This window comes from Centroberyx gerrardi, chromosome 14 (assembly GCF_048128805.1).
Source record: "Centroberyx gerrardi isolate f3 chromosome 14, fCenGer3.hap1.cur.20231027, whole genome shotgun sequence".
Classification (NCBI taxonomy): domain Eukaryota; kingdom Metazoa; phylum Chordata; class Actinopteri; order Beryciformes; family Berycidae; genus Centroberyx; species Centroberyx gerrardi.
Genome location: NC_136010.1, coordinates 11,358,866 through 11,378,002, shown reverse-complemented (window position 1 = coordinate 11,378,002; position 19,137 = coordinate 11,358,866). Strand labels below are relative to the sequence as shown.

The 19,137-nt window shown below is 45.4% G+C and overlaps 1 protein-coding gene across 2 annotated transcripts in view; it reads right to left on the bottom strand.

Annotated features, from left to right (window-relative positions):
- Positions 1–19,137, bottom strand: part of znf385a (zinc finger protein 385A) — a 54,738-nt gene that overhangs the window by 10,622 nt on the left and 24,979 nt on the right. Inside the window, exons 2-4 of one of the 2 annotated variants that reach the window (XM_071903273.2) lie at positions 16,501–16,652; positions 9,722–9,832; positions 3,476–3,650 (exon numbers count right to left, since the gene is read on the bottom strand). In XM_071903273.2, the coding sequence (XP_071759374.2) occupies positions 3,476–3,650; positions 9,722–9,832; positions 16,501–16,652 (438 nt within the window). Of the gene's footprint in view, positions 1–3,475; positions 3,651–9,721; positions 9,833–12,601; positions 13,000–16,500; positions 16,653–19,137 lie in introns of those variants that run through there. The other variant, XM_071903274.2, reaches the window with a different exon arrangement.

The window sequence follows — 19,137 nt, the reverse complement described above, 5'->3', positions numbered from 1 at the left end:
GAAGGAGGGAGGGAAGAGCAGAGTTTCTCTCCAAGTAAACAGCTGCTTCTCCGTCTCCCGCAGGCCCAGCCAAACCCCCAGCTCACCAGGCCAAATCCCCCAAAGCCAAGGCCCTCCTCTTTGGGGGGACGGCTGACCGCAACCCCCTCTGAGGCCTAACACTCACAGGCCTGCTGTAATAGCTTTTACGGTTGAAGAACCGGCAGCATCCACTCCAATAGTACTGTAACTGACATCCTCACAGTTTTAGCCCACAGCAAACCCTTAATTTCCCCTGTTTTTATCGTCATCATTGTTGACAGGATGTGCTGCATATTTACTCGCCGGAGATGATGCAGCCAGTCAGTGATAAGAGACAGCCGATGTACTAGTGCTAGGTGCCATATCTCAATAAAAATGTCTCAGAAGCATATGAAATTGTGTAACAGCCCATGAGTCAGAGCAACAAACAGACCATCCAGAAAAATCATTGAGCATCAACAACAAACATGGCACTGTGTTGTAGGGGTTTGCATTGTGGGAAATCTTCTCCCTGTCCTTCCGGCTGCACTCACAGGGGCTGACCACATTCTTTGTGTGTGTGTGTGTGTGTGTGTGTGCGTGTGTGTATAGCCTATCTGTCTTTGTCAGTTTCAGAGTTAATGCCCCAGCGTGACCCATGTTAAGCTCCCAGCCCAAGCCACAGTGTCTGTCCTCCAGACGTTCCTCTCCCAGTTGGGGCCGTGCGCAGCTGGCTGCTCCCACAGCTCTATCCCCTACCATGGAGCTGTTATTCTACTGGTGCAGTGGGACAGTATCACACTGAGCACACACACACACACACACACACGCACACATACTGTATATACACACATAGACGCACACACACACACAAGCAAGCAAGCAAGCAGGCAAACCAGGAAGAGACGAGGTTCCAGGGTCACGAGAAAGAGGCTTGGATGGAAAAAGGCATTCTTTCACATGTTACTACTTTCAGATTTAGATCATGGCAGGCTTGTTTTGGCTCCCCCGTGCTCTTGGAGCTCGCTCAGGGATCTCTCATTGATGGCGGCTGGGCTGGAGCTGGCCTCAGATCCCCCATGAAGGAGAGAGACAAACGGACTGGCCTTTCACTGCTCTGGGGTCAACCAGAGAAAACCACAAGACAGAGAAAGGGCTACATTTATGGATAGAAAAGGAGGCAGACATGCTGAAATGCTGAGGCCTTTGCTATGACATGATGTGGTATTTTGGCCTTTACTGGGATCTGAGTTTCATCTTTTCTTTCTTCATGTTTGCACTATGCCCTCCTGTCAATGAGGTGGAAATGTCTGGTAAACAGTCAGCTATAGAAACCTTTGTAAATGTCACCAAAACATGGCCGGTCCATTCATTGCTTAGTGTTTAATCCAAGGACGGAGTGGTGACACTGAGGGAATGGAAAGTTCTGGGCGGAGACAGGAGAAGGGCAGAGGCACAGACTACCCAGCCTCCGAGTAATAGCTTGAAATAGGAAGAAGAGAGAGAGAGAGAAAGAGAGAGAGAAAGACAGACAGACAGAGGAAGACAGACAGGAACAGCAGAGACAGACCGAAAAAAAACAAGAATATAGATAGTGCTAAAGAGCGAGAGAGCCTGCAACAGCCTCGATCATGCCCTGCATCCATAACAACTAATAAAATAACATGCCAATAGTGAATTACTTTTCATTAAAGTCAGATCAGCTGTGCTGTCTCTGTCCTTTCAGATGGGCTTAGGTTCCACTCAGTCTATTAACCTCTTCAACAACAGTGCCATCTTTATCTTTCTTAATCACACATGTTAGTTTAGTACCTATTACCCCCACCAGGCTCAGACAACATGGTCTATTTTGAATCCGTGTAATACTTCCCAATAACTCACTTCATAGTGCCATTTGTACATACACACACACACACACACACACACTACAATGGGGCTCCTTGAAAAGATGCCAAAAACCTGCCATGTTTCCATGTCATTGTGTCATGCCAAGTCACCTGCTCATAGTCTATACAGGGTGGACACTAAACCAGCGTCGCATGGTTCCAGTTGAACAAAGCATTACTGTGGTTTGGCCGGAGCAATACAGAGAATAGTTTCTGGTGCAATAATGATGCCTGTACTTAGATCAACCTGTCAGTCAACACGCAAGACATCTGGTCTCTGGTTTTCACGCTGGCCAGTCCGCTCTTCTCTATGCTATGTAGCTGTTGGCCAGACAAGATAAACTGAGTGTTCATGGGATCCCCACTTCCCAGCATCACTTTTGTCCTAAATTAAAACAAAAGCAGATTTTTACACACGTGTTCCCCAGCGAGACAAGAGTGTCTCTCATTATTGTCAACAATAGTTTAATTGTTTGTGTGCCATACACTATTTCATTAATCAGTGTTCCAGCCTATTAGGTAATGTTTCCAGTGCGAATATCTCCTACATATGCTATGAGTGTATGCCACTTAACACGTGTGGGAGCACAAGTGCAAATACCAGTTTTGACTGAAGATACAAATTATTGGAATGAACTGAATAAATCACATCAATCACTTAGGAATTATATATTTAATATTCTGTTCAGGATATGTTAGGGTTTCAGTTTTGGAGATGATTTCTCAACCATGGTGGAAAAATTATGACAGAATCCATCTGTTTTTAATTTTAGTTTAATATCAACCTGTTTCCTTTTAGCTGGCTGATCTTCACCTGTTTTCACCAAGCGTTTGCCAACACTTATAAAGCTATGGCTACGTTCAAAACAGTAGCCTCAGACCGACTGATTTGAAGTTGAGATTCTATTTCAAGACTAGACTATTCTATTTTTAATGTGATTTCATGTGTCTAGGGCATCTGCAAGGAATATTGCTACTTCTGTGGCCCACTTTTAAAGTAATTTCATCAGTATTTTGAGTCAAATATACTTTAACTATCATTAAAAAAACCTTTCCTTCCTTTAAAAAGAAAGCGTAACATTAGACTAGGCCGTTTCAAGTTCTGGCAGTTCCCCAATTTGTATTTTTTTGTTTTTCCTTTTTGCTCAGCTACTTCTCTTTCATGAAACAACAATCTCTAAAACATCTATTTAAATTGTTATGTGCCCCATGTGATGTAGCCTGTTGTCAGTGCAAACAGTTTCCGAGCTATGTTGAACTGTCCTGGCTATAATGCTGGAGCTTTGTTGATGGGAAGGCACCTTAGTATTTAACTATGCGAGACCACACAGAGAGAAGAGTCGCTCACAAGAAGAACAATATACTCAAAGGCCCGTTGTGATTAGATGTGTTTGTTATTCCTTCATATATGCGGCGCAATCATTTTCTACATTTTCCATTTCATTTCCCAGCAAAATGATAAGCCTCGGTCCATCGTGGGCAATGATTATTTCCATAACACCGATGGGAATTCATGACTCACACAAGCTACTTATCCATTCCTTTCTATCTCTGCTGCTGGTATTGGGGGGTCTGTACCGCTCTCTCACCTGGTTTGCTGGGGTCGCTGTCGGGGGCAGCGCTGGGGACTCCGGGTGGAGAAGGGGAGGAGGTGGGGGGTGCAGACGGAGGCTTGTCCCCCTCCTGAGGACGGCTCTTAGACGTCTCGATGCCCTTCACTCTCCTGGCGTGGCGGTTGCCTTTGTAGTGGGCTTCTGCCTGGCTCTATAGGAGGACACAGGAAAGAAAACAGGTTTTATGTTGTAAGTGAAAACTAATGCCAACAGGTGAATAAAACATTGCCGGCTGGTTTTGGCTCACTGTGACATACGTGCACACACGCATACACACGCACACACACACACACACACACACACGCACACATACACACACACACATGCACGTCATTATGATAGCATGTTATTCAATATACACTGGGGACTGGAGACCACAGACTGCAGGCAGGCTTACAGTGGATAGATAGCTGGACTGCAACATGGGAACACAAAGATGCGATGATGAGCCCCGTGAAGTGAGTCCTGGACACTGTCTGTCCCCCTTCTCCCTCTGTCATCCTGTCTCGCTGTTTCTCGGTCGGGTTTTCAAGTTAACTATAAATTATCAAGCTGTATATTTATACCTGACAGTTACGCCTGTTTCTCTGTCGTCTGTTTATCTATCTTTGACATCGCCACTCTACTCATGGTTTTGACATGCATCCTCCGCAGATCCCTGTAGTCCATACACCCTGACAGTACTTTGGCTCCTGCTTTCATTTCTACAGGGAGCATTCATTACTACATCCATGCTGACAGACATGCCAACGGGAGTTGAACTCTGGGTCAGTGTGGGATGCCATGATATGAGGCCCCATAAGCCCTGCTCCCTAATCTCCATCCCCTCCACCACACACACACACACACACACACACATACACATGGTTACAGTATACATTATCAATAGGAGGCTGGCATACGTAGGCTTTTATGACATAAATGCAGTGATCGCCCTCAGCTGCTGGAGAAGGTCAGATGGCCCATGCACAAACCCTGATTTAATTGCAGTTGAATTCTAAATATACATGCTACCGGGCAGCAGAGAGCTGTCTGTGGACTAACTTTTATTATTTTTAACGGTATAAGTATTTATACCTTTATTTATTCATTTAGTCACTTGTTGTTTTTTTTAGCCATAATAGCCTCTTGTGTTCTTATCTGTTGTGTTTTAATGTATTTTGTCATCTGTGTGTCTTGGCTGCTATGACGAGTCAATTTCCCTTCTGGGATCAATAAAGTTTTCTATCTATCTATCTATCTATCTATCTATCTATCTATCTATCTATCTATCTATCTATCTATCTATCTATCTATCTATCTATCATATCTGTAATATCTCAGAGTTAAGGATAACAGGGGGATATGGGGGATATGGAGGTTTTCAGGGACTGAAGAATGTCCCGCATTCCAGCAGAGGGAAAAAAACGCAGAGATGTGCAGAGATCCATTACAGAGGCTGGTGTGGCTAATCTCCTGTTGAAAGGCTAGCTAGTAGCTAATGTGTTTGTTCTCAGAGTAAACAACAGAGGTGAGTCATCCATCAGGGGAGTAGAGGGACATCAGGGGAGACTGTCTCTGTGCGTGGAGAGAGGTATGTGTGTCCGGGACAACATGGCGGATGAGATGCGAGGTTGCTATACCGAGCTGTCGCCAGCGGTCTAGCTTCTCATTACGGTGATTGTGAAACACAAACACACACACACACACACAGATACACAGAGAGAGAAGAGGGAGATATTAATGTATGTTAGCCATCTGTTCGGCCTCTCTTTTTATCTCTGTCTCTCTCACGCTTTATGTCTCTCACTTACACACACAGGCAAACACACTCCTTGATGATACACATACACACCAGTGCTGCACTTGAATCTCATCATCAGACAGCTTTAAAATGGTCCCTGGTATGTCCAGGGAGTAAGCCGGTGTGCATGTTGGCCAAATAATATTTGTATCAAGGGGGCAATGATGAAGATGATCATTAAGTGTCTGGATTACAGTGCGTTGCTGGGCAGAGACATGGTCTTGGAAGACTGCTGACAGCTGCCACAGGTGCTGAAAGGCTTGGAGAGTTTGCGTGGCACTGAGAGCATCAAACTGACCAGGGGCTCAGGACTGGGGATAGACTGGCTTGGCTGTCTATCCCCTCTTGTGGGTAGTGGTTGAGATCCTAAATGTGTATGTTTGCTGTGTGTGCGTGTGCCTGAGATGGCACCCTGCAGCAGACAAGCCCTGGCACCGTAAAACCCAATAAAACAAGGGCAGTGCCTGCAGTCTTTAAGCCACATGGCTCTTATAATTCATGATGACGGACTGGGCTCTGGATATAGCAGATCCTCTGTAACTGTACCCCGACTGGCCAGGGGTCTTAAGGAGCTGCCCTGGTAAAGCCTGCAGATCAAGGTGGAGGGGGATGCGTGTGGGGGGCATGGTGATAAAAGAGAAGTGATCCCTGAGAGATGAAGAAGGGAATGAGGGGAGATAAAGGGAGAGGGAGAGGTATAAGGTGTTGCATGGCGAAGCGGCCACAGAGGCTTTCTTAACCTCTACTGCCAAGCCTGGGGGATCAACCGGCAAGCAGCTGGTTGTCAGTGTGAGGTCCTGGATGGAGAGAAGGGAGAGAGAGTGAAGAGGAGATAGGAGACATGGTGTCTAGCCAGGGAACTACAAGGCGAGGAAACTGAAGAGCTGGACTGAGAAAAGTGGGAATGATAGAAAAGAGGCAAAAATCACAGAAAAGCTGCATCACATCAGCCTGTGATGCATGTGTTTCATTATGTGAAATTGTAAAAGTGCTTTCCAGCGTGACTCTCATTTTGAGGAGAAAGCTGTGATGTTACAGCACAGTGCAGCTGCAGCTCCAGAAGAGACAGCGGAGACGGAGAAGAGAGAGTTAAAGGGAGAGAGAGAGAGAGAGAGAGAGAGAGAACAAGAGAGGGACCAGGACAATGGGCGAGGGAAAGAGTGAGGGGGAGTGAACAAGAGAGGGGGAAGGAGAGCAGTGAAGGAGAGAGGAAGAGGAAGAGGAGGAGGGAAGCATATCAGCCTGGTCTTGCTGCAGCACCGGTGACGTCGGCCAATGCAGCGAGACAGAGCCTGTGATGTCACTAATGCAGCATGCCACCAAGGTTATTCTGCATATACAAGCCTTTAGCACCTCACATCACCACAGGACGCAGGGACACTGGGGCAGCAGCCCTCCCCCATTTTTCCCCCTATCCCCTCCTCCCCACCATCTCTCCTTTCTTGCTCTTTCCCAAGATGCACTGGGGCTGTCAGAGCCAGAGTCTAATCCATGCCCTTGACGAATGCATCTTATAATAAGTAGTGGCAGCCAATTTGAGGCATTTCCACACTGTAAATAATGCGGCATGAGGGAGAGAGACAGAGATAGAAACACAGAGAGAAGCAGGGTGAGAGAGAGAGAGAGACAGCCAGAGAAAGACAGAGAGACAGAGAGAAAGATCAAATGGGATGGGAATATATGAAGGCAAAATGACGCGTGAAATGACTGGAGCATGGGGTGGGAGTGGAATGGGCGAACTGGATCTTCTGAGGAGAGGTACATTGATCATGACATTACATGGCAAGCCCCCATCGCTTTGTTTGGGCTATAAGCAATCAACTCACAGACGGCAGATAAAGACAGTGAAATGTCAACGTCAAGGGCAATATAACCTTTTTCTTTTTGACGAAAGAGCCTGAACTGGAAAAATTAGTCTGGGGTTGGAGCACCGGATTCTTCGAAGTGTATCTCGCTGTATTTTCATCCATGAAATATTCATCCAGACTTGACATTATGTAAAAGAGGACAGTGTGGGTGGGGAGCCATTTCTGTGGTGATATGGAGGAGTGTTTTTCTCCAACCTAGCTTAGTAGGACAGTACAGATTATACAGAGCCTGCTGTATATTTGACATTGCTGATATGCTGCAGTGTATGTTTTTTCTTGTTTACAGTGGCAGCGAAAGTGACAATGACAGCAGAGAGGCGGTGTAGTCCTGCATGCCTGAGAGCTTCCAGGTGCTTGTATATGTCTGCATGTGCGTGTGTGTGTGTGTGTGTGTGTGTTTGTTTTTGTCTGTATGTGTCTTCCATCTGTCATCTGTTGTCAGGAGCCAGGACATAAGACACTGTTGTAGATGTCACCCAGTGTTAACTCGCACATGTGCAGACATACACAACACAAATTGCATGAGCCTCACTGGGTGACTCTGTTCTTATGAAACCTAAGCCAGTCGAGTCTCGAGTCCCCACTTCTGTGAAACATAAATTCAGTGGGACTCTGAGGAGGAGGGCAGGCAGCCCTCTAAGGTTCATTTCAGAGAGCGACAGCTGTTGGGGTCAAAGATGGTTCTCTGAGAGGTAAAGTGCTTAGTCCTTAATTAGCTGGTAATGTCAGTGTTTACCAGAATATTTATGTGTCCGATTTGTTCGAAAGAAGGGTCACATGCTAGGCTATAAACAATATTCCTCACATGCTTTATGTGTCAGTAATGCTCTCTCTTACATGATACTATAATCTTGTCTGTTCAGTTAAGTATTAGGCCAGATATAACTGCAAAAATACAGTAGATTCTGTATTGTATGTATTGGATCCATTGGATGCATTCAGTGCTTCTACTGTAGCCTCCCTCCATGCCATATCTTCTAGCTGGGCACTATTCAAAGTATCATTAAAACAATAATTTCACCTGAAGTATCTTTTAATACCTCACACAGAGCTACACTACCAGTCAAACATTTGGACACATGCATTTTTTTTTATTTTGACTATTTGTCACACTTTAGAATAATAGTAAAGACATCAAAGTTATGAAATAACACAAATGGAATAATGCAGTCACCAAAAAAGGCATCAACTTCACTATTTATATTTGTCTAAGAAACAAATTTCAAGCATTTAAGCATAAGCCTTTAGATCAAAATGGCTTTAAGATATTGAAAAACATAATACATTCAATCAGGTGTGTCCAAATGTTTGACTGGTAGTGTATATCATAACTTTGTCCAACAGGCCATATCATTACTGAGGTAGCCACTATTTGCCCTCTAGCTCTAGGTTCCCAAAGTACTTCACAGTGTAAACATCCCTGTCTTACTGTTTCCTGTTGCCTATGAAGATGTACAGGCAGAGACTTAAGACTTAAGATTACAGCCTTGCAGCTCCCTGACCACACGGAAGCCATGATTGTAGACCCACTGGGTATATATAGTACTGGTCCACTCCCTAGCACTGTGTACTGCAGATGGATGGACGCCCTGGCTCTGAAGGCTGCACCACAGAATAGGGACCATCACAGCCAAATTATACACTGCACACTAGAATTACTATGAAATTTGGCGTTGATATTGTTATTTGTCTATCCTATCGGTCTCAAGCTTCTAGAAAAGACTGAGAATAGATTGGTAACACTACACATGAAATACTCCCATATGATTTTTGCTTTCTTTCATTCGTCATCTGTAATGTACTTAACTTGCCAGCGGGTGTGCGATTAAACTCCCATTATGAGTTTGGAGATATAAACTACACCATATGGACAAACAGATGAAACTGCTGTTATAAAACGGATTGATCAAATTATATAAAAGCAAGAAAAAAGTACTTGCTGCATTTAATTCTGGAGAGATTTTAACTTCATGGTATGCTTATATGAAATTAACTTTCCCCCACGTCCAAGATCTTAATCAAGTTTTTTCAGTTGATGGGCAAGAGAAAATCCCTTTGAAAATGCAGGAAAAAATCCTATTTCACGCTCTCGGCTTCTGTGGCAGCACTCGAGGCCTTCAGCTGCAGTGCTTATTGCCTCTACAAACTCCTCACTTTGCTGTTTTGAAATGAGTTAAATTCCAACGGGGTCTCGACTGCCAAAACACAGCCCAAACAAATGTACCAGACACGTCCTCTGTGTCAATACCCTGTCTAGGGAGAGTACACAGCAGCAAACAGGATAGGGGACCCTCCAAACACATTCCTGTGGGATATATGTGTTAGGTGAAAGGTGTGTGTGTGTATACCCTTTAGAAATACAGCACCTTTAACGCAGATAGGGTCATGGAGAGATCAATATTTGTCGCTGTTGGGTGAAAACCTCGTAGCCTAATGCCCATTTTGGTGATTTACATGTTTTAACTTCCTAAAAGTTAGGAAAGCTAAAAAAAAAAAAAGGTTATTTTGGAGATACAAGGTTTTTACCCAACATCAGTGATATGCATATTGTACACCCATCTATCACTGTACCTCAGAGTTGAAGCGGATCTGGCAGACGTTACAGGAGATGACTGGCCGCTTGGTCTTGACCAGCGGAACGCCAAAGGTGTGGTTGATCACCGCCTTCTGTACCGGGTCCATCTGACAGAGAGAGAGAGAGAGAGAGAGAGAAAGAGAGAGAGAGAGAGAGAGAGACAGAGAGAGAGAGAGAGAGAGAAATGTGTGAGAAATAATTCATACTTGTACACTTCTGTACTCCCAAAGTCCTGGTGCTACGAGTCGACAGGCCAGTCCATCATAATGATGTAGGGGGTTGAACGTGCTTTGCCCTCTACACCTGATGGTAGAGGCCAGTGCTGAGCAGAGTGTGTCGGACACGTGTAGCACCAGGAACACCTGAGGTCCACCGCTCTACTGCCCAAAAGACACTAAATGACCACACACATCTGTGCATGCTCATCCCAGACCCTAGCACATATTGAAGTGTTTACAGTGCCTAACGCATGTGTGTGTGTGTCTGTGTGTGTGTGTGTGTGTGTGTGTGTGTGTGTTCAGTAGTCAGTTTAGTGGTCAACAGTGTTGATAGAGTGTTGCTACAACTGGGATCACACCTGTTGCATCCTACCCAAGCTCAGACTTGTGACCCCAACCAGGTTGTTACAATAGCTTCAAACTGGCCCTGTACTAATTGTTTCAGCTGGGACGTCCATCACTGTTGGGATGTTAAGTACCTCGTATAAATTTAACTGGCTCGCTTTAGCAGCTCTCCAATGTGTCAGTGGCTAAGCCCCCCATTTAAACACCGCCCCAGACACAAAGACCCAAGAAATCCTGCTTGTACTGATCTGACCAGGCTCCGCGCCATTATCTATCTATGTCTGAAGCAAAATTTATCTAGCGATCATGGCTAATTGACATTAGCATTTGTCTGGAGTCAATGGCTGGTGTGGATTTCCATCACAGACAATTGTCTGGCACTTCATTTTGTGTATGCAAGCATTGGCAGGCAGCTCACGCAGGCAAACTTTAAGTTGATGTGACACCGTATGGGTACTTAAAAGGAATGAAGGGAAAACAAAGGCCCTGGTCTGGTGGTCTATTCATAAGGCAGTGAGGGAATGTTCCAGAAAGAGCTTTTGATGCAACTCTGTTGATTTGGAGAACCCGACAGAGTCTAAATGACTCAATTTGGCTCATCACTAAGTTTAATTTGGCTAATCACCAAGCTTTCCCTCAAGCTATCTTGCACCCAGAGCCATAGTCTCATCTAATATAAAAATGTCTCAAGAGTTTGGCCTGAGGAGGGACAAAGAGAAGGGAGAGGCTGAAATGAATATTCTCTTAAGTCAAACAAAAACAATTTGAAAATCTGCACAGGGCTTGTTACTCGGCAACCCCGAGGTAAACAGAGAAAGAGAGAGAAAGAGGGAGGAGGGCTGACACAGTTAGCTGGGTGGCAAGACGGTGCAGATACACACCATCTGGAGGAGAGAATAAGTGAGAGAGAGACAGAGGGAGAGATAGAGGGAGAGAGAGAGAGAGAGAGAGAGAGAGAAATGGGGGAGAGAGAGAGAGAGAGAGAGAGAGAGAGAGAAATGGGAGAGAGAACAGAGAGAGAGGCCCAGGCCGGACATCCTCATCTCACATTCTTATCTCATTTGGCTTTCTTCCCTGCTGTCCGACTTTCATGACTCCCTCTCTTCACTCTCCCCCAAAACTGATCCTTTCCACCTCATTATAGATCAGGCTCCACTGCTGGTGCTGTGAATGCAGATGGATAGAGGGGGGAACGGATATAGAGCAATGACGCCGGTGGACGATAACTATCTAAACAACTGCATGAATAGCTCAGCAATGCATTAGCTTGCTGAAGCCTATGAAATAGCTTGTGCAACATAGTGACTGTAATAAAACATCCATTCGACAATCAACACTGCCTTCTTTTACTTGCGACAGACAGATTAAATCATGCCAACTCCCACCAATCACACATATCTGAATGGGTGTGTGTTGAATTTGTGGGTGTCCACGCTGTGACCCATCACCTCTTTACAGAAAGTTTAATAAGAGTTGAACAAGCCTGGTGGAATACTGTACACTGAATCATCGGATTCCTCCCCAGCCAGCCCAGTTTTCTGGGTGTGGGTCAGCTATGACCAAGCCAGTCAACTGTTCTCAACTGTTACAAACATTGTCCGGCAGCCAGCGAGGCTTTTTAAGAGGCTTTTCTTATGGCCTCTTATACCCAAACGTCGTCCAAGACCTTTCCTCATGAAATAAGAGCAGAGCTGTCTTGTGATGTAACTGGAGTAGTGCTGCTTGGATGTGGCGAGGACCCTGGCAGGTGAAAGTAAAAGAACACAGACCATTGACTTTAGCATCACTCAGGGGCCACGTCAATGGTTCCACTGGGCCTTGATGCCTTAATGCCCTAATGCCTTTTGTTAACATGGGGCAGCCCCCAGACAGCCTCAGGGAGAAACAGCCTGACCGGTCATACATCAACAGCACACAAAACGACTGCATGCACCAGATTTAGGTGCCAACATCTTCTTTCTATTATCTTTATTTCTCTTGCTTTCTCTCTTCTAATCTCCCCCTGTCTCATTCTCTCTTTGTTTCTCTCCTCTCCCCAAAGTGCGTTTCAGTCAATGCCCTTGCAACGAAATGTTTGGGAGTGTTGGATTCCAGCAGTGAGGAATGCACTGCTCTGTGACTCTCGGTGGGACCACTCTGGCAGCAACAGTAAATCCTGTGCCTTGCCAGATAAAAACAGCCTTTGAAGCCCAAGTTCTACTTTTGAGTGGCGCCCAGTTTGAGACACAGTTCGCAGCCTGATGTGAATAGCTCCAAACTGGCACCCATATCTCCGCGTGTGTCCGACGCTCATTTTTGTGTTGAGGTACTCACCCTCTTCTCCTCCGTGTCTGCAGGAGCTTGGAGCTGCATCGGTCCTCCAGTGTGTGTGCTGCTGGCCGTGGTGTGTGTTTGAGTCTCGGCGTGTGCGAGACTGAGAGTGTGTGGCGCTCTTTCCTCACTCATTCAGCCTCCTGGGTTGGTTGTCAATGCTGAATACAAACTAACTAGGTAGAAGCAGGACTTGCGCCTAGTGATACATTGCCAACTAAGATTTCTGTTTGTATTTTTCCCCCTTCAACACTCTCTGCTTCTCTTTGAATCTAAGTTGCTGCTTGCCGTAAGGATTTCCTCCTCTCCAAATCTCTCCCTCGCTCTCTTTCTTCACTGACACATCATCTAACAAGTGCCTGTCTCCTCTGCTCAGCCTCCTCCTCCTCTCCTCTCGCCTCAGCTCCTTTCTCTTTCTCTCTCTCTCTCTCTCACGCTTCCCTGTAGTACTTTTCCCGCACTGTACTCTCCCACTTTTCTCCTCCCCCTCTCGCTCGCGGTCTCTCTTCTTCATGCATACTCAGCCTGTCCAGATGCAGTCAGTGTTGTGTGTCCTGTTCCCCTCTCTCCTCCTGCCCCACGCTCCCCCCCTTTCCCTCTGTTCTCACCGTCTATCAAATGTCATCGTGAGCCAGTGGAGCTTTTGCCCTGCCCATCAACCCCAACCACATCCCCCAACCACACACACATGTTCAACCCCAAACTCACACACACACACACAGAGTACTCCCTCCTTCCCTGGCCTCTTGCTGCATCTGCTCGAACACATGCACATATGTGAGCCCTTTCAGTAAGACCTCGTTACACACATCAGTACTGATAAAGCCCCTTGTGTAACTGCACAAAACAAAACATATTCTAACAGGCTTACATTTTCATTTCCATGAACGTCAAATCAGCCTCAGTCTATTGAAGCCTGTAGCGGTCCTTAGAGGGAACAGGCATGACGACACCCAAGTCAACCAGAGTGGGACTAGTCCGGGAAGATTAGTGTTGAAAGAAAAGAAAAGCGTTGTAAACAAGGACCTGGACCGATGGAGAAAGCTGTTTTGGAAAAGAGGAGAGGGGGAGAGGGAGGGAGGAGGAGGAGGAGGAGGAGGAGGAGGGAGGGGACCGCAGCAGGTGAGCGTCAACAAGTCTGCGCATGGCTTCGCATGATTAGACACCTTCATCGGAAATTCCTGACTTTGCAGCCTGAGCGAGTCCGCGTCGGGGCAGGCAACTCGGCTCAGAGGTGTGTGTGTGTGTGTGTGTGTGTGTGTCTCCATATCGGCACCAGCTGCTGCAGATAAATTATTCAGCCTCGTCACTGTCTAGAGGCGCATTGGGTGAGACAGGCAGGTAGAGGACAAATCACATTAGAGGGCCATTAAAGCTGTATAGGGCTTTAGGAGAGGCCATTCCTCTGCTATGGAGCTAATAACCCTCAATGTGAAGTGCAGTCTCATTAAGACTGTACAAACTCAGCATAGATCACTTATTAAGAGAAAATGATAGAATAACAGCATTAACTAGCTGCCAGCTTAGTCTGAAAGCACCGCTCTGCTGTACAGGGACATTGTCTTATTTCTGCTATAATACATTCATTGAGATATAGTACATATCAATATTTATCATCAGTGGGTTGTGCAGACACACACCAAGCAAAGAAACCTAAGACAGTGAAATTGATACCTTTAAGGTAAATTAATCCTTGTTCACCCTGCACTCATTCAAATATATGAAATACATGAAACCCAAGCAGAGTATGAATCTCTGGTTGTTTAAACATTCCTCTGCCTAAAAGCCCGACAAGCCATAAAATCTGGTCAGTGATGAAAGCAGAGCTGCAAACACTTACTCTCTTACTCTCGGCCTTCCAATATAAGTTGACTCAACCACTCAACACTAATTTAAACGCAAACACAAAGTTTGGAGAGCTGAGGGCAGTGACTTTCTCTGCATGGAAACACATTACAGTGTCTTCATGAGCAAAAACCACAGATGGATCTTCTTTCACATCTGTTGTAAATGCGCTATAAGACTGCTATACACATCACAGGTCCAAAACAGTTGAGCCTGGTCTTCTCTCCTCCATGTTTCAATCAAACACCTACTGCACCAGCAGGATGAGTGAATCCTCCTCCTGTGTCAGTCAGTTCCCATTGTTCTTTAGTGCTCACAATGCATTAAAAGCCTTTAAATACTGTACATGTGTATGTGCAAGTATGCAGTGAAGTTAAGGTCAGGATGTCCTCCATGCCTCTCCTATGGCCCCATCTCCTGGCCACAGGGCTGTAAAACACTCAGGACTGGCTTGCAGTCATCAGCAGCACCAGCTATTAACAATGTCCCTGTGGACCTGTAGACATAGTTAACGTTCTGCAAAGGAGAATGGGGAGCTGGGATACATGAGGGAAATGCTACAGAGAGAGAAAGAGAGAGAGAGAGAGAATGGGAGAGTCAGACAGAGTGATGAAGAGGCAGAGACAGCAAGACAGAATAAGAGAAAGCAAGCGAGACATGGAAAGAGAATGATTTCAGGGTCGTGCTAACAGATGTGAGAGTGGAAACTAAGTGCCTGTATAATTACAGTAACTCTATTAATCCATGTCTGCTGGGTGCATTGTAGTTTTAACCTCAGTGCTTCCAGTTATGGCCCATGGAGGGCTATTAAAATGGCTGCATAGTCAAACTGTGGTTAACGGTCTCTGGACGGCTGTTACTGTCCCTGTAGTGCCACACAAGGTCAAGACACATGACAAATACTTACAGTTACAAGAGATTGCTATGCGGCCCCCTGCATACTGCAGCCAAATATACAAGGCTGACACACACAGAGAATAACTCTGTTCCAGACATGGTCCAGAAATAGCAATGCCCCATATACAGTACATATAAAGTCCACTGGATTTTACATATTGCTGACTAGAAAAGAGTTTACATTCCCTAATGGAGTCTGGGGGAGCAGGCGGCACATTGTGCTGAGTTGGTGGAATGCTAAATGTCCCTATGGTCTAATCTAAATGATCAGACGTTAGTCATGGCCTGGGGACACAGGAGAATTCTCCCTTGGAGAAAATACCACATCAAACACACTGTACAGAGCAGTGCTATAAGGCTGGCCTTGGAACTGCTCTTTAATTCTGATTTCTTTTTAAGTGATGGGAAATAGTGAGTAGTTCTAGATGTGTGTCCATGAAATAATGTATGCATCCTACAAGACAGTATTTACAGGCAGAATGTACAGGGAAGCTTGTCTATGTGTCATACAATATGCATTTTTGAGACTGGGCCATGATCCAAAGTTGAAAATTAGTCACTTGAACTGCCTAATATCCTGTCATAATCACCATGCTATATTAAACATATGCCAACGACATCATTAATTAAGCAAATTAATGTATTAATTATCTGTTTTATTAATTAGTTAAGGAGTTATACACGGAGACACCACCATGACAACGGAACGTCCTGCATACCATGTACCATGGTGACGGGACATAAAAACAAGTTACCAAATTATTCTTGAAAAACACTTGATAGATTTTGACAGGAAAATTATAATTTAACAAGCTATTGTACAAGCTATTGGCTATACTACTCCCTCCATACATTCCCAGGATCTGGATAAGGTAGATGTAAGCCAGTATGTAAATATCCTATAAAGAAGGTTAAATATCAAATTAGCCCATACAATAGGCAACTGGGTCTTGCATAAAAAATGTGTTTAAAATCTGAGCCCTGGAAAAAGTTTAAAAATCACTGTTGTGTGTCTTCCTGAGTATATTTTGTGCTGAGTCTATACTGCATTGGGCGTGTTAAATGACTGCAGTGTGTGTGTGTGTGTGTGTGTGTGTGTGTGTGTGTGTGTGTGTGTGTGCGTGTGTGTGTGTGTGCGTGTGTGTGTGGTCAGCTCTCACTGTGTTGAAGTTGTGGAAGAGGCTCAAGCTGTGTGGAGGTGGGGGGGTCTCCATGGGGAACTGCAGGAAGGGCTTCATGTCCAGGTGGGGCTGGATCAACGTGGGGGTCCGCAAGAACGTCGGCACCGCCGCGCCTGCCCGGTTTATACCTCCTACACCCAGAGAGAGAGAGAGAGAGAGGGAGGGAGAGAGAGGGGGAGAGAGAGAGAGAGAGAGAGAGAGACAGAGAGAGTCATTTAAACATGTATAATATTCTTAAAACTCATAGGTATATAACAGAGTAAACGCACTAAACTTGAGCTGTTTCCATATGTTTGCTTTGGCTTTGTAAGACAATCTTGTGATGACAATAAAGCTCTTTGAGTTTAATAAGTATAAAATTGAATATAGAAAGAGAGAGAAAGAGAGAGAGAGAGAGAGAGTGAGAGAGAGAGACAGAGAGAGAGAGAGAGAGAGAGAGAGTTAAAACATTAATTGTGTCGCTTATTATAGATGGTGCACTGATGGTCCCTGTGAATGTGCCATTGAATTCCAATAAGCACAATGAGCCATAATTGCTGTGCATAAGCAATTATGCAGACGGAGCGCAGCTACGTGGCTCCACAGCACAACACACAATCACAAATCTGTGAGAAGAGGCAGTGTTTGGGCCGTTAAAGAAATGATGGATTGTCACGGACAGACATTCTGGTTTTGCTGTCAACTTGACAAGACTGAAGCGCCATAGCGTAGCAGCACTGCCGCGCAAAAACACTGTGATAGTGAGGGTTTTGCGGGCCTTGTACAATTTACATCACCGAAGCATTTCATTATACTAAAACATTCACATCAAATGAAGCAGGAATGCCACAGAGAAGAACAGAATGCCACAGAGACAGTGGGGATTCCTCTCATCCACCTGCCTGCCAGTCTCCACTCTTCTCCTCTCCTCTCTTGGGAGACATCTGCAGCTTGATGATAATGAGTTTCATCTCAGCATGTGTTGCTTTATGTCGTCCTGGCTAGCGCACTAGAGCTGGATCACTTGGTTATGTCTAATTAAGGAATGAATGAATTAGACTCTGATTCCTCTACTCACGTCTGACACAAACTCCCTGGCTTTAACTATATCTAACATGCTGTTTGAATGAATTTCCACTGGAGTTGAGAGACAGAGCCAGTCTCTTATGAACACCAGTGAAAGGGTACACACACACACACACACACACACACAGACAGACATACACACACCTGTGCGCTATGTCAATGTTTAATTCTCCTATAAAAGGATGTCAGGCTGTCATTATGATACACGGCTCCCTATCCTCGTCACTGCTCCCATCTGCCTCCTCTTCCTCTCCTCCTTATCCCCCTCGTCTCTTCTCTAACCTCTGTCAAGGATGATAGTGATGGGGCCCACACAGCAAAATTCAGCCTCAGCAAGCTCTTAGATTAAGCCTCTTAATATCCGCAACTGGATTTCTGCGGCTTTCAAATTCCCCCGAGACTTAAAGCTCTCCCGCTCTCCTTTTTGGGATTGCTCTAAGCTACTCTCCCGCTCCCTTCCTTCCTCTCCATCTCTCTCTCTCTCCCCCTCGCTCTGCTTCCCACTGCAATTCGTTTCCACCAATCTACCTGCCTCGCCACTTTCTCATGGTAATTTCCGCATTTATTTGACACCTCTGCATTTCCACCGAGCTTTAAGTCAACTGAATGTGATCAGAGGAAGTAACATGGCTGCCGCATGGAGGAATATGGTTTTAGCAGATGCAGCCTCCAAGTTGGATTAGAGAGAGTGAGAGAGAGCGAGACAGAGAGAGAGAGAAAGAGAGAGAGAGCGAGATTGACTTTGTCAGACTCGGAGAATGTGCTGTCTCAGCTGAGGCCCAGCTGCTTTTTGCTGCGCATCTGTGGGCCTCGAGGTTGAGAGGACTGGATCATTACCTCTGGCTAGGCGTGTAAGTTTCTTCCGCTGAACACACCACACTCATACACGCCCATACAAATGCATGTATGAATACACACACAAACACACACACACACACACATACAGGCAAGAATGCACACACACTCACACACGCAAACGCCCTTACTCTATGAGAAGCAAGGTTGTTGCTCCATGCCTGTTGGTGTTCCAGACACAATTAGATTTCCGACTGGTTTATTGTACTTGTCTCATCCTTGCAGGCCGACTCAGCACTTTGCCTGCACTACTCTCTCTTTACATGTACTCAGCTATCTCTCATTTATCACTCATTTAGGAAAACACACATTTGTGGTACTTTTCAACACAAACTATGGTCAACATATGTTCTCAGTAAAACATGCTGAAAAGTAACACGTACATCTATGTGTTGAAAATAACACATTCTTTTAAAGAGAACACATTCACACACTTCTTAGAACTACGTACGTCCAACTATCCCCAGACAGTCTTTGAGCTGAGCTCCTCCTAGAAGCTGTGTGTTGCGATGAGCGGGGATGGGAAGCCCTGTGGCTGCTCCCTCCTCCACCTCCACCTCCATGACTGATGAAGGCAGCTCCTCCTCTGGGGCTGCAGCCACTAACAATGTGACTAATACACTGCCTCTTGACTGCATTTATCATGACACTCTGCACTGCATGTTGATACATAGCCTGCGTTCTCGTATAGTGCTT